A 15,092-nucleotide genomic window follows, 5' to 3' on the forward strand; every position below is an offset into this window, starting at 1 on the left:
ATCATATGCACTAAACTCTCGATACCCAAACCACCAAATTTCTTCGTTCTGCAAAGCTTGTTCCACTTAGCCAAATTCATCTTTCTCTTCTCTTTGTTATCATTCCAGAGAAATTTTCTCATAATACTTTCTATTTTTTGTGCAACAGAAACAGGAGTAGCTTAGGAATAACAATTTTAGACAATTCTAATAAGTTTTATATGTTTTTCACTATTTGCAACAATAATAGGAATAGCTTTGGAAAATTCTTTGATCTCCTTATTTTCTTTTCGACTTTTTCAAAACATACTAAAATAAAAAGACAGAGGGAGTATACCAAGTATAAGTGTATTCCCCTTTTCAAAAAAGGAAAAAAAAAGTGTATTCCCACTTGTGTATTACATGTACAAAAATCCTAAACAAATTAAACTTAATTCCACGAGCCTGCGCTCCACTGCTCCTTAGGTAAGCTGGAAACCAAGTATGGATTTTCAAGTTAATGATTAGTTGTTGTTTTTTTGAATGGAAGTTAATGATTAGTTAGCCAAGCTCTAAATGTTAGTGTCATTTTATGGATTTTTTTCTTGAAGCAATTTTATTGACAGTCGCACTCAAATTTAGCAATATTTTGTCATAATTGTTTTTTAATTCTTCATTATTTCTTTTTATTACTTCGAGAATGCTTTAAATGTCGAAAAGTTTAATTAATTAGGATACCGTAGTATTGGAAAAGCACTGCACATGATGTTCACAAAATCCAATTTTATTTCCATAAACAGTTTTTACAAATGTTTATCAACAATGAATATAATAACAAGTTACAATTTTTCTCCCTCTTTTTTTTTTTACTAAACAAGGAACCTTTTCATTAACGAAAATTCGAGATTACAATAAGTTTAAAATCGAAAATAAGAGAATATAAAATAACAAAAACATACCGTAAAAGTACAAAATCGAGAAATCCGACAAGAGAAAGAGAAGAATTATCGAAGTAAGACAAATACAAGTATGAATAAAATCCGATTAAATCGGAAGAGCGATGGTTTTTCTAGGATTAACTTCCAACCATTTAGTTTGTTTTTCTCCTACAAAAAGATGTGCTCCCAAAGTAGGAGTGATTTGCTCAAATCTCTTATAACTAGTGATGAAGCTTCGTCGTCAAAAAGACCATCTATGGAGATTCTGTCGCCGGATAAGTTGATGATGTAGATTCCAATGAAGATTTCGTCGCCGAAGATAATCAAGTTGAAGATTTCGTCGTTGTAGAGCATGAAGAGCATCACTATTAATCTTAAAACCCAACCCAATAACCAAGAATCGTCATTAAATCGAAGATAAACCTCAAAAGAGTAGATAAAACCACCATACCGGTGTAAATAAGTAGGAAACCTAATAAAAACTACACTAAACTAAAAAACAAGTACTCCCTCCATACCTATTATATAGGCGGAATTTCTATTTTTCCCTGTACCACTATATAGGCGGAGTCCGAATTTCAAAACGGTTTTTTACTTATATTACTCCTATTTATTTGCTTGGGAATCATCACAATTGAATATATGTCTCTAATTAAGGGTAAAACAAGAAAAAACATAGAAATGTATAAAATCAATTAAAGTTTCTTAATCTGAGAGAATTGGTCCCTCCGCTTATACAAGTGGTAATGAGGGAATAATAATGAAGAAATCTGCTCAGAGAAGGATTGTTCTTGACGGTGTTGTTGGAGAAGAATGAGTGGGAGAGAGAGGAGGAGGGAGAATCTTTTGATCTTTTTTCATCAGATTATCCAAAAACCCTGCTACAAAAGATATGATAATCTACACTAGTTTTATCATTGGGAAAAATACAAATTACGTTGGCTATAGAGTGATATCTGATTCCAATTTTTTTACACAAATAATTCGTATATAAGAATCTTCTTCAAGTCGAGTATCTAGTACATTTGATGTAGATTGTGTCTCCCCAAAATAGTAATTGGTGAAAACGTTCATAATGTAATTACAACCGAACTTCCTTCACTTTTTTTACAATATTCCAAAAAAAAAAATTGATGCAAAAGAAATTTCGTTAGCTTAAATAGATAATTAAAACTACTGGTTCAGCTTGTAATCTATCCCCTACAAAGTTGGAGAAAATATCATTCTATTGTTTATTGATTTTAATATTTTAGCCTAATACAATACTATCCTTGTTATTCGCATGAATAACATCCCTGGCTACAAAAAAAAATATTTTGAGAATGCTTCAATCTCCTTAAGTTTCTTACAGTCCTTGTGACTATAATTTTCGTATGGAGTTTTGGGCTGATATGGTTGAAGCAAGAGGGTGGTGGACTGGTCCGTTGTGTATTGCGGGTGATATGAATATTGTAAGATCAGAAGTGGAGAGAAGCCGTGGTGTTGATGACTGGAGAAATAATGCATTGTTAAACCATTACATTGTGGAACACGTATTGATTGATCAACCTTTGATGGGAGGATCATTTAGTGCATGTGATTTTTAATTTTCGGACAAATAGAAAGTAAGCTTACTTATATTTGGAAACCACGAGTAAGTCGTGTCTGTACTTAAACCACCCCATCAGATTTTTTCGGGCATTAATTTGTGTTGATTTTTAGTGTTATCGTTCTTTTTGTTCGGTTGATGACGCCGCACTGCTACAGCAGTAATATAGTATACCTACATGGGATACCTTTAAAAAGGAAAATAAAAGGTAATCAAGCAATGTTCCCCGAAAATAGTCAATCACAAAAATAATAAATCAGGAAAGCTAGTAATCCAGAAATTAGACGCGCACACACAAATGACGTAATACTCTCGTTCAAATTTCCTACCAACCAAACCCCAAATTCATCTTTCAAGTCTCAAGTCTCAACAACAAAAACGAAGAATAAGAAAAAAGTGAAAATAAAAAAACGGGAAGGAATTTAAAGCAAGATAAAAGTATGACGCGCGTTTTGAACACCACGCGTCTAAACGGCATCCACGTATTCAACATCCTAACCATTAAATTGAAAATAACATCTAACGATCAATAATGTTTTTCAACTAACCCGTTTTGCTTATTCCTACCCAACTCTCAAAATGAAACGAAGGAAATCTCTATTTAAAGGAGCGAAAGCTGGTAAACAAGACTCAGGAAATTCTCTCTCACCAAAACCAACTTACAGAAAAGAAATTTCCTCTTCTCTCTCTCTCTACGAAACAAAAACCAAAACCTAACTATTCTTCCTAAGTTCTTGATCTCATCTCCGTTGTTTCTCACTTATAAAAAAAACCCATTGATTATATAGCTTATAGTTTGATCAAATGGATACCAAAATCCACCAAAACGGTCACAGTCACAGCAATGGAAATGGATCATTAGCATCCATCTGTATCGAAAATGTTTCTCTAAACAAGGATCCATTGAATTGGGGTTTAGCAGCAGAGTCATTAAAAGGTAGTCACCTTGATGAAGTGAAACGCATGGTTGAGGAATACCGTAATCCTATTATTAAAATAGGTGGCGAAACATTAACAATTTCTCAAGTTGCTGCTATTGCTGTCCAAGAAGCTGGTTCTGTGAAAGTCGAGCTTTCGGAGTCTGCTCGTGCTGGTGTTAAAGCTAGTAGTGATTGGGTTATGGATAGCATGAATAAAGGCACTGATAGTTATGGGGTTACTACTGGTTTTGGTGCTACTTCTCATCGAAGAACCAAACAAGGAGGTGCTCTTCAAAAGGAACTTATAAGGTATTTAATGACGAATTTATTTTCTCTCTTATAAATGTCTTGATCTTTTCGTGAGTAGTTTTTTTTATTATTTAATACAAGTAAATAAATTTATTGTATTCTTTAATAGTTTTTTACGCTCAGTTCAACGCCTTTTACGACACGGTTCAACCATCGGATATGTACCCCCGCCTTGATACTCGTGAACAGCTCTTTTTGTTTTCATTTTAGACAGAACTGGCAGACCCTTTGATTCTGTGAATCGTTTCCGAAAGAATGTTAGTTTTTGTCCGTTTAGATTTTCTTTCCTTTTCTAAGGTAGATAGCGTTTTGGTGATTGGTTACTTGTTCTGCCACCATAAACCAATGGATGAAAAGTTTCCGTTTTTTTTTTTTTTTACATCAAGTTGGCTTAGGTGATATTTAAGTGAAGATATTTAAGTTTCTGAATCGTTTGGCACATTTAGCAGTAATTTTAGTAAATTTTGAAAATGGCGTCTAGTGAGTCAACTCAGTTGTTGACTATTCCACCAGATCATGTGCACGCCTAGAATTCATTGAGTCTCATAAATATGGCTAGATTTTACTACAGCAAACAAGATTCTCATTCGTATTTTTTTTACTCAATTTAGCCGGCACAGATTCCAAAAGAAAATACAGCTTTTAGGGGTCCGTTTTTGTACGTAGCAGTTTCTATGTCAGATTTCTAGTATTTTTTGGTTTTGCGTTTGATACCTGTTTTGGATAAATACAAGACTGGTTTAGTACTATAATCTTACCGAGTCTACTCACTGCCTCCGGGTTGATTGTCTTTATTGTTCCGGTATACACACGTGGCAATACGACGTGAGTAACAAAACTAGAGTGGTGGAAGTTTCTCACGCACAGATAAGATGTTAACCTAACCCAATCTTTACTGGGCCCACACACCTCTTAGTGGGCCCAACTTGTCTATATACCTACTCACTTGTCTATCAATCTTCCTAGTGAAACTGTCAGCCGTTAGATTTACCAAACTAATAGTTGTTTCTTTTTGACCGTTCAGATTCTTGAATGCTGGAATATTCGGAAATGGGAAAGAATCAACACATACTTTACCACACTCAACAACAAGAGCAGCAATGTTAGTAAGGATCAACACATTACTTCAGGGGTACTCAGGGATCAGATTTGAAATCTTAGAAGCCATTACAAAATTCCTTAATCAGAACATCACCCCTTGTTTACCGTTAAGGGGTACCATTACAGCTTCAGGTGATTTAGTCCCCTTATCATACATAGCAGGGCTATTAACCGGAAGACCAAATTCAAAAGCAGTGGGACCCAACGGTGAATCACTTAATCCAGCTGAAGCATTCAAGCAAGCAGGGATCAGCGAGGGGTTCTTTGAGTTGCAGCCCAAGGAAGGTTTAGCACTTGTGAACGGTACAGCTGTAGGGTCAGGATTAGCTTCAATGGTATTGTTTGAAGCAAACATTTTAGCTGTTTTATCTGAGGTTATTTCAGCCATCTTTGCTGAAGTAATGCAGGGTAAACCAGAGTTTACCGATCATCTGACTCACAAGCTGAAACATCATCCTGGTCAAATTGAAGCAGCAGCAATTATGGAACACATTCTAGATGGATCAGCTTATGTTAAGGAAGCCAAAAAAGTCCATGAACAAGATCCATTACAGAAGCCCAAACAAGATAGATATGCACTTAGAACTTCACCACAATGGTTAGGTCCACAAATTGAAGTCATTCGATCATCCACAAAATCAATTGAGAGAGAAATTAATTCAGTTAATGACAACCCATTGATTGATGTCTCCAGAAACAAAGCTATTCATGGTGGTAATTTCCAAGGTACACCAATTGGTGTTTCCATGGATAACACAAGATTGGCTCTTGCTGCAATTGGTAAACTTTTGTTCGCTCAATTCTCTGAACTTGTCAATGATTTTTACAACAATGGGTTGCCTTCAAATTTGTCAGGTGGTAGAAACCCAAGTTTGGACTACGGTTTCAAAGGTGCCGAAATCGCAATGGCTTCCTACTGTTCTGAAATGCAGTTTTTAGCTAATCCTGTCACTAATCATGTTCAAAGTGCAGAACAACATAATCAAGATGTTAATTCTCTGGGCTTAATTTCTTCAAGGAAAACAGCTGAAGCCGTCGACATTTTAAAGTTGATGTCGACTACATTCTTGGTAGGGCTTTGTCAAGCTATTGACTTGAGGCATTTGGAAGAGAACTTGAAGTTGACTGTTAAGAATACAGTTAGCCAAGTAGCTAAGAGAGTGCTTACCATGGGTGTCAACGGTGAACTTCATCCATCAAGATTCTGCGAGAAAGATTTACTTAAAGTTGTCGACCGTGAATACGTCTTTGCCTACATTGATGATCCATGCAGTGGTACATACCCATTGATGCAAAAGCTAAGACAAGTTCTTGTGGAGCATGCATTGGGTAATGCTGAGTCAGAGAAGAACTTGAATACTTCCATCTTCCAAAAAATTGCTGCCTTTGAAGAAGAATTGAAAACCCTTTTGCCTAAAGAAGTCGAGAACACGAGAAGTAAATGCGAGAACGGAACTGCCGAAATCCCAAACAGGATCAAGGAATGCAGGTCTTATCCTCTGTATAGGTTTGTTAGAGAAGAATTGAAGACAGGGTTATTAACAGGAGAGAAAGTTACTTCACCAGGAGAAGAATTTGACAAGGTGTTTACAGCTATTTGTGAAGGTAAGATGATTGATCCACTTCTCAATTGTCTTAAAGAATGGAATGGTGCGCCACTACCCATCTGTTAAGAGGTGAGCAAAACCTTAGAAAGCTGAAGATAGTCTCTCAAATGTGAAGGTCTCAAGAATTGTTTTATCTGTTATTTATTTATTTTCTATGTTTTTTTTTAATTATTCGGATCAATTTTCTTTTTCTCCTGTCTTTATAAGTTTGGTTGGGGTAAGTACTCTAAAATGTTGCTAAGTATCCAAGGAAAAATGTTGTTCCTCGGGGAGAACTTTATAAATATTTATCTTGAACTTTTTGTTTTTCTAGTGGTACTATAAATGAAAGAATTGTTCACCTTTTTGTATATCTTCATATCTTTGTGATCAATAATTTATGAGTAATTGGTTAGTTGTTACAATGAACCTCTGTGACATTTGGAAATCACTGTCAGTTATGCTCAATGAATCTCCAAGTGAAGAATTTCTACCAACAAGAGATATCAGAGAAGGTGAGTCACTATCACCATATCTTTTCATTCTTTCTATGGAATTTCTCTCAAGACATCTTGTTTCAGCTCAACAAGATAAATCAATTCAAGGTGTTAAAGTGGCTGCTATTTCTCCAGCCATCAATCATTTGCTTTTTGCATATGACTGCTTGATTTTCACTCAAGCAAATCTTTCATCAGTTAACAACCTCTTGGAGTTATTACATAATTTCAACACACAATCAGGTCAAATGATCAATTTCGATAAATCCTCAGTGCATTTCATCAAGAATACCAAACCTGAAGTTACTGAAACTCTCACACACATATTAGGTGTCAAAACTATGAATTCCAAAGAAAGATATCTTGGATCTCCTTTACTTCTAGGCCATTCAAAACAAGAAGCATTTAAAGCCATTGAAGAGAATTTTTCAAATAGATACTCTACATGGTCTTCTACATCACTCACAAAAGCCGGTAGATCTACAATGATCAAACATGTTCTTAATTCACTGTTAGTCTACCAAATGGGCACTTTTAAGCTCCCTACTAATTTGCTCAACAGACTTTCAACCATTCAGAGGAAGTTCTTTTGGGGTCATAACTCTAATAGAGGATACAATCCAATAGGATGGCAGAAGGTGTGCAAATTCAAAGATTTTGGTGAGTTGTCATTCAGAGATCTTGAAAAACTAAATTTAGCCTTACTCACTAAGTTGGCTTGGAGATTATGTACTGAGTCAGAAGCTCTTTGGACAAAAATTATGAGCAGTAAATACTTCAAACATGGAAATATACTTCATCAAGATCGTAAGGCAGAAAATTGTTCTTATTCATGGAATGAAATTATCAAGGGACTGCAGGTTGTTCAACATAACTATTTTATGGAAGTAAACAATGAGAAGAGAACAAAAATCTGGTTAGATAGGTGGATTCCAGGTGATAATACACCTTCTCAGCCAATTAATGACCTTCATAGGTTCTATCAAGATGTTGATGAATTAATTCTTCCAAACACCAACAACTGGAATGTGGAACTTCTTAATCAGATTTTCGACAGTAATACTTCTCAGAAAATGCGGAATTTATTTCTGGATACTTCTAAGGAAGACATCATGATTTAGATGCCTGCTAGAGATAGAAAATTTTCAGTAAAAAGTACTTATAAAAAACTCACTATGAATACTTCAGAGGCTTTGGTAAATGGAAGGATTATTCAAAACAATGTCTGGAAAAGACTTTGGAAGAGTAACACATCACACAGAATTAGGTTGTTTGCTTGAAGATGCATTCATGATTCACATCCCACAAGGAGTAGGCTGGCTCGATATAACCCCAGTATAGATTCTCAGTGTGCAATATGTGGTCACAGTGAAGAAACAATGAAACATATTTTGTTTCATTGTAGGCATGCAAGAGATGTATGGAGATTGGTCAATGTTGATATTGATGAAGTGCAAAGAAGTTGTGACAGTGTCCGAGAGTTTGATAAGTGGTTCTTACACATTAATCATAATGATGATGACAGATGTTTGGCCACCCTAATGATAACTGCTTGGATCCTATGGAAGGACAGATGCGACAAGGTTTTTCAGGGAGTAAAACTTAACCCTTTTAATACCATGCATAGAGTTCAATATCACCTGCATTCACATTTACATGACACATCCATGAATACAAGCATTGTTAGTTCATTTGCACACTCTCAATGGAATCCTCCCAAACTAACACGCTTGGCACTGGCATAGTCTTACGCACTCATGCAGGAACCTGTGAAGGGATCATAGGATTCTACTTAGACGGAGCACCAAGTCCGGAGGCTGGAGAGTGCATGGATATTCGAGAAGCTCTGTTGTGGGATCGAGAAAACAGTTCACAAGTATTCACATAGAAGCTGATGCAAAGATAGTAGTTCAATCAATCACTGATAATGTTCATCTTATTCAGTGGGAGAATATGAGCATTCTGAAGCAGATTAAGAGTCTGAGTACCAGTTTTAATCATTGTAGTTTTTCCTTTGTTAGTAGAGATGATAATAGAATAGTTGATGCAGTTGCAAGATCTGTTAGAGAATCATCTACTCATATAAACCTTTTAAATAACTTCTCTGAGGATATTTGTAGTCTCCTGGAAAGAGACATTAATGTTTCTTCTACTTAAGCAGTAAAATCATTCTCACTTTATCAAAAAAAAAATAATTTGGAAACCGCTAAAATCTGATAAATTTTAGCCCATGATTCCTATTTGTAAATCCTAGCAAACCTTAGGAGAGATAGGACACAAAACAGGTAGGATTTATATTCGTAAATCCCACAGCCACATTGAATATGAATCCTGTGATTTTGGGCAGCCAAACGTGCCAAGGAATTTCTTATCTTCCAAATGCTGCAATGTAAATGATAATTCTCCTGCTTAACTTCGGTTGGAATTAAATGATTGTAAACGTATAAGTGGTAGCGGTAACATGTTGGGTTAGAGTCTAGGGGTCCTAGCAGACCCTCAAGTCTGCCACTCGCAAGTATCTGGCTTCTTTGCTCAATCGCTAAGCTAATCGTGTAATTGGCGACAACAACCATATGATACGCCAACTAAAAGAAAGTAACTGCAAGATATTATTATTAGCCAAGATTGTAGCACAAAGTTTTGGATGCCATATGACAACGATGTTGGTAACAGCCAATACTACCTGAGCTGATCTTTGATGGTTTTAACTTTTCACAGGATAACTAGTTCTTAAAATTCACAAAATTTCCACCTAATCTAAGAGAAAAGAGAAAATCACATAATTAAGTTATTAAAAAACAATAGATACTCTGATGTATGATTGCAGTGACAAAGCAAATTTTGAGTTCGTTATAGCCGGATTAATTGTTTGACAGATGAATTTCAATATAGTTATATACACCCACTAACTTCTACTTATATCTATAATACAAAACAGAAAGGGTTTTTGAGCTTGGACGGTCAAATAACATTTTGAGAGACAAACATCGTATCCGATCATCCCAATTTCATCCTAGCAAGAGACATTTGGTGGATGTAAGAGTTGTAATCGCTTTTCATAATAGCTTTGCATTGATTGAGTTCCCTCATAATTAGATCTTCGTGCCGAAAAACGAACCCAAGGCACAGTAAGCGCCAAGGAAAAAACAAATGGATACTAACGTGCCTCTTCTCTTTTTCCTGCCTCGGTGGGAGAAATGCAGCGGTAGGTGTCGCGAAATCCAATCTTCGAACGACTCTCGGCAACGGATATCTCAGTTCTCGTTTCGATGAAGAACGTAGCGAAATGCGATACTTGGTGTGAATTGTAGAACCCCGTGAACCATCGAGTTTTTGAACGCAAGTTGAGCCCCAAGCCTTCGGGCCGAGGGCACGCTTGCCTAGGCGTCACGCACCGAGTTGCCCCCTCCAACTCGTGTCCTTGTACCTTCTGGCGACATCGATATCGGGCAGTGGATGGGGACGGGGATTGACCCCCGAGCCTTGAAAGTGCGTTCGGTCTAAACACAGGCCCTGGGAGGCCAGCGTCACGATTCGTGGTGGTCGACACTCGTTGTCTCTCTTCATTCATGAATCCGTGTTTGTTGTGCCTACAGTGAAGGACCATAAGGAGCTCATCGGGCCATAAATACGGCACCCAATTTGCGACCCCAGGTCAAGCGGGACTACCCGCTGAATTTAAGCATATCAATTAGGGCTGCACATGGGACGGGACGGTACGGGTTTTTGTCTAACTCAGTACCTGTACCTCCTTATGGCCGGTACCTGTACTTTGTACCTTGTACCGGTACCTGTGTAGTACGGGACGGGACCTGTACCTGTTTAACTCGGGACGGGACGGGACGGGTCCGGTTCTTTACCCGTAGCATATCTACTTATGTAAAAAAAAAGCAAAAATACTTGAAAGTTCTAAGCTTAAAAACTTTAACTTTTAAGAGTCTTAACTCTTAAGACCTGAATTCATACATTAACAAAAATATTTAAACTTCTAAATTCAACAACGTTGTTTAAAACTTCAAATAGAAAAAACAAAAAGCAAAGCAAAAAACAATATTTCGGCTTTGGTAATTGACCCCTTCTATAAGTTTGTTGCGACTCCAAACACCAAGCATCCAAGACCTGCAACTCCAAACATCAAGCATCCAAGACCTCTGACAGTTGAACCACACCCAAGATCTCTGCAACAACAATTTATATATATATATATATATATATATATATATATTCAGTGAACCACTGATTCAAATAAATCATAATCAAACAAAGAAAAGTTTATATTACCTTCCTCATCCTTAGAGTTATCATCTGGTACATAATCATCTAAAAGATCAAGATCAATGGGTTTGCTTAACCAGCTTTGACAACAGAGCAAAGCCTCAACTGTTCTTGTAGACAAAGAACTTCTTCATGGACTAAGCACACGCTTTCCGGTGCTAAAAGCGGATTCAGAGGAAACCGAAGACACTGGCATGGCTAATATATCCTTTGCCATACATGAAATTATCTTATACCTGCTACTGTTAGCCTGCCACCAAGCCAGAATATCAAAACTAGACTTGCTTGTATTGTTTCCATCAGATTCAGACTCATCAAACCACTTCCATTAAAGACTATCCAACTCTGTTATTGTTGCCTCAGCAGGTCGATTGGTTCTTTTGTGCCTTCTTTCGGACTGAAGTGTAGCAAATCGATCAACATTTGAGCACTAACTGAGTTGTCAACTACAACACCACTAGATGAACTTGCACCTCCCTCGTTAACTACTGAAAAAGACTTGTATTCTTCAAAGAGAATCTTAAAGCCCGCTTACTGCCTCATAACTGTATTAACCCTAACAAGGTCTTGCATATAAACATGAAGAGCAAATTCTAAACCTTTTCCTTCTCTCGTGGATCCAACAATTGAGCAAAAAATAAGGCAGAATTCATCTTTTCATAAGCACCCCAATAAAAATTGTACTTCCTAAACATAATATCAGCCATACGAGCAATAAATGGATCATTAGTTGCATTATCTCTAAACTCAACTAACTGTTCATGGATGAGTACTACTTCCCATAAGAAACCAGGAGTTGTAACTTGTGTGGAGGCAGAAAATCTTACAGTAGCATCGAAAAATATCTTCAAGCATTTCAGAAGACCTCTGGCATATTTCCAATCCTCTTCATATGGTGCATGTTGACGAGGCTTTTTCTTCTTATTGTTCGTCTTTTTCTTCCCTTTTCTATTAGAATCCTCATCAACTTCCCCCTCAGATTCAGAACTAGAGTAATCCTCAAAAGCATTATCAATTTCCATGTCATAATTATCAGTATCAGGTAAAGCATCTTTCCTAGATTCTTCAAATATGTACTTCTGTCTAAAATCCCTATCATGCTTTTCTAACCTTTTGAAAACTTTTTCATACTTTTCAGCAGCTTCTAACATTAAATAAGTGCTATTCCATCGAGTTTTCACATCCAGGATCAAACCTTGCTTATATTCAATCTTTTCTAAACCACAACAATATTTAAACTTATTCAACCTAGCAGGAGATCTAGTTACATATTTGATAACTGACCTGATCCTACATATTGATTTATTGTAGAGTCTTACTGCATCTTTTGTCACAATGGCAAGAACATGAGCTGCACATCTGACCTGGTAAGAACAGATACACATGCAAATATTAGATTACACATGCAAATATTAGGCTTAGTAAATGTACACATACACTGAAACGAAATGTACACATACACTGAAATTGATAAATTACAGATACACATGCAAATATTAGAATTTAGAAATGAACAAATCAGAAAAACTAACTTACGTGCAAATATTCGGCTCTAATTGGAGCTGATGTCCAACCAATCACACTTTGCTTCAAATATTCAATTGCCTTCGTATTAGCACTGGCGTTGTCTAGAGTAACCCCAAACACATCCTCAAGACCCCAATCCAATAAACATCTTTCTAACATTTGACCAATATCACTGCATGTGTGACCTTCAATTTGACAAAACATTATGATTCTCTTTTGTAACTTCCAATTTTGATCAATAAAGTGAATAGTAACACAGATGTAGTTATAATTGTTAGGTGAAGTCCATGTGTCAGTTGTCAAGGACACCCTCATTTTGGAAGCTGCAAAGTAACGTTTCAAAGTAATTTTCTCATCTACATAGAGTTGTAACAGATCCCTATAAATGGTCATACGACTCGGAATTTTGAATCTAGGCTCCAACATTTGCGAATAGGCCCTAAACCCTTCGCCTTCAACAATTCTGAATGGCTTCTCATCAACAATGATAAACACAACAAGAGCCCTTCTGCACGCTTCTTGACTGAAATTAGATGCAATTAATTTACTATCCTCACCTGGCTTTTGGGGTTCAACCACCAATAATTGTTGTCCTTTCACCTGCTTCTTATTAGGATTCTTGGTGCAATGCTTCAAATGTTTCCATAATCCAGACGTACCATTCTTTTGACTACCGACTTTCAATTTCTTCTTACAATGCTTACATTCTGCCCATTCCCCATTTAATTTTATAAACTCATTCCAAACTTTTGAATTGGATTTCGGCTTCGCGGCTACATCACCAGCATTATTTGTAGCTTCGGTTGGAGCAGATTGTGCAGCTTGCTGAGCATCAGCAGAAGGTGCAGGTACAGATGTAGGGTGAATAGAGGAACCAATTTCAGTTGCAGCTTCACTTTGAGTTGTATTTGCATCCATCTGAAATGAAAAACAAAAGTTAAAGTGTTAAACAAAACAGGGGCAGGGCCACCTGCATCTTAGAGCAGATAAGGGTAAACATAAGTTAAAGTGTTCACCATCTTCTTCAAAGAAACTATTGGTTAACACCACAAATTCAAAGGAATTACATAAAGCTAATCTGGATTTCAAAACCAATTTCACATAACCATGTTGCAGATCATTCTTTCAATTTCAAAATAAATTACACATCCTTAGATTATAACAAGGACTTACTTATGGCAATGCCTGAAATTGAGATATGTTTCTCACAAAAAATTCAATTCATTCATACCCAAACATAATTTATCATAAAGACTTCCTATCAATAAACATCATAATCACATATAACCTCAGTTAACTAATTCAATTTGTAACAAACTATCCAATAATACAACATTATGAACAGAAAACAACAATCCTCAAAATATCATAAATCTGTCCCAAACTAGATCAGAAACTCCGAATTCATTTTTAAGAACAAAGAGTGGGAGAAAAGGCTAATCTGGAAAACAATTTGAGATTGGGTATAAGTTTATTTTAATAAAAAAATAGAAAGATGAAGAGAACTGAAGCTTATCATGATTTCTTAGTTTTATACAAAATCAAAATCAAAATCGAAAATAAATAAAAACCAAAATTGAACCCAAAACATAAAACTAGAGATTAAAGATGATCTTACCTCGATTTTCAGTAGCAACTGAAGAATTATCACTGACAGATGACCTCAAATCTCCGTTCTCTACTTCCAACTGCAGTATTATTCAAAACGAAATCTATTAGAACATGAACCTTGTTCTTCAGAGTACATAAACCCAAAAAAAAAAATACACAGAGACCAAAGAACAAAGAGGATTAAACGATCTTCATATTCTTCACCTCTTTGTTGATACAAAAGAAAAACAGTTCCTCAGAGCAGATCCATTTACGTAAATGGATACTGAAGTCTTATACAGATGATGATGTTGGAAAGGAAATCAAAACTAAAAGTTTGGAATCTTCTCTTCTCTGAGAGGAAACTGAAAAACGAGAGAGGGAAGAAGGAAGAAGGAGAAGGAAACGAGGAGAATGTCCGAGAATACGATGGAGACTAAGAAAAGGGTATAACCCCTAATATCAATGGCCAGGATTTAATCCTAAAATCAACGGATACAGATCCTCGGTACTACGGGACGGGACGGGAATAGCCTAGAACCGTTACTTGTACCTACTCTAGGCACGGTACCACTTTTTGGTACTTGTACCTGTCCCGTATGATCACGGTTCCGGGACGGTACCGGTACGGTTCCTGCGGTTCCGGTACGGTTCCATGGGACGGGACGGTTCCTGTGCAGCCCTAATATCAATAAGCGGAGGAGAAGAAACTTACAAGGATTCCCTTAGTAACGGCGAGCGAACCGGGAACAACCCAGCTTGAGAATCGGACGACTTCGCTGTCCGAATTGAACAATGTTGAA

General features: G+C 36.6%; 1 protein-coding gene and 1 non-coding gene across 2 annotated transcripts; both read left to right on the top strand.

Moving 5' to 3' along the window:
* The first annotated feature begins 3,107 nt into the window (after positions 1–3,107).
* On the top strand, positions 3,108–6,773 carry LOC113298633 (phenylalanine ammonia-lyase 1). Its single transcript, XM_026547425.1, has 2 exons — positions 3,108–3,713; positions 4,738–6,773. Exons 1-2 carry the CDS (start codon positions 3,289–3,291, stop codon positions 6,485–6,487), a joined length of 2,175 nt encoding a protein of 724 aa, XP_026403210.1. The 5' UTR covers positions 3,108–3,288; the 3' UTR covers positions 6,488–6,773.
* A 3,358-nt stretch (positions 6,774–10,131) lies between these two features.
* LOC113300703 lies at positions 10,132–10,287 on the top strand. The gene has a single exon (XR_003335900.1). It is a non-coding gene; the product is annotated as a 5.8S ribosomal RNA (ribosomal RNA).
* The last annotated feature ends 4,805 nt before the right edge of the window (positions 10,288–15,092 follow it).

This window comes from Papaver somniferum, chromosome 7, assembly GCF_003573695.1.
Source record: "Papaver somniferum cultivar HN1 chromosome 7, ASM357369v1, whole genome shotgun sequence".
Classification (NCBI taxonomy): domain Eukaryota; kingdom Viridiplantae; phylum Streptophyta; class Magnoliopsida; order Ranunculales; family Papaveraceae; genus Papaver; species Papaver somniferum.

Excerpts from the sequence above, each read along its gene's own strand:
- LOC113298633 (XM_026547425.1), top strand. The coding sequence starts at position 3,289 with ATGGATACCAAAATCCACCAAAACGGTCACAGTCACAGCAATGGAAAT. Across the intron at positions 3,714-4,737 it reads CTTCAAAAGGAACTTATAAG|ATTCTTGAATGCTGGAATAT; the intron begins GTATTTAATGAC and ends TTGACCGTTCAG.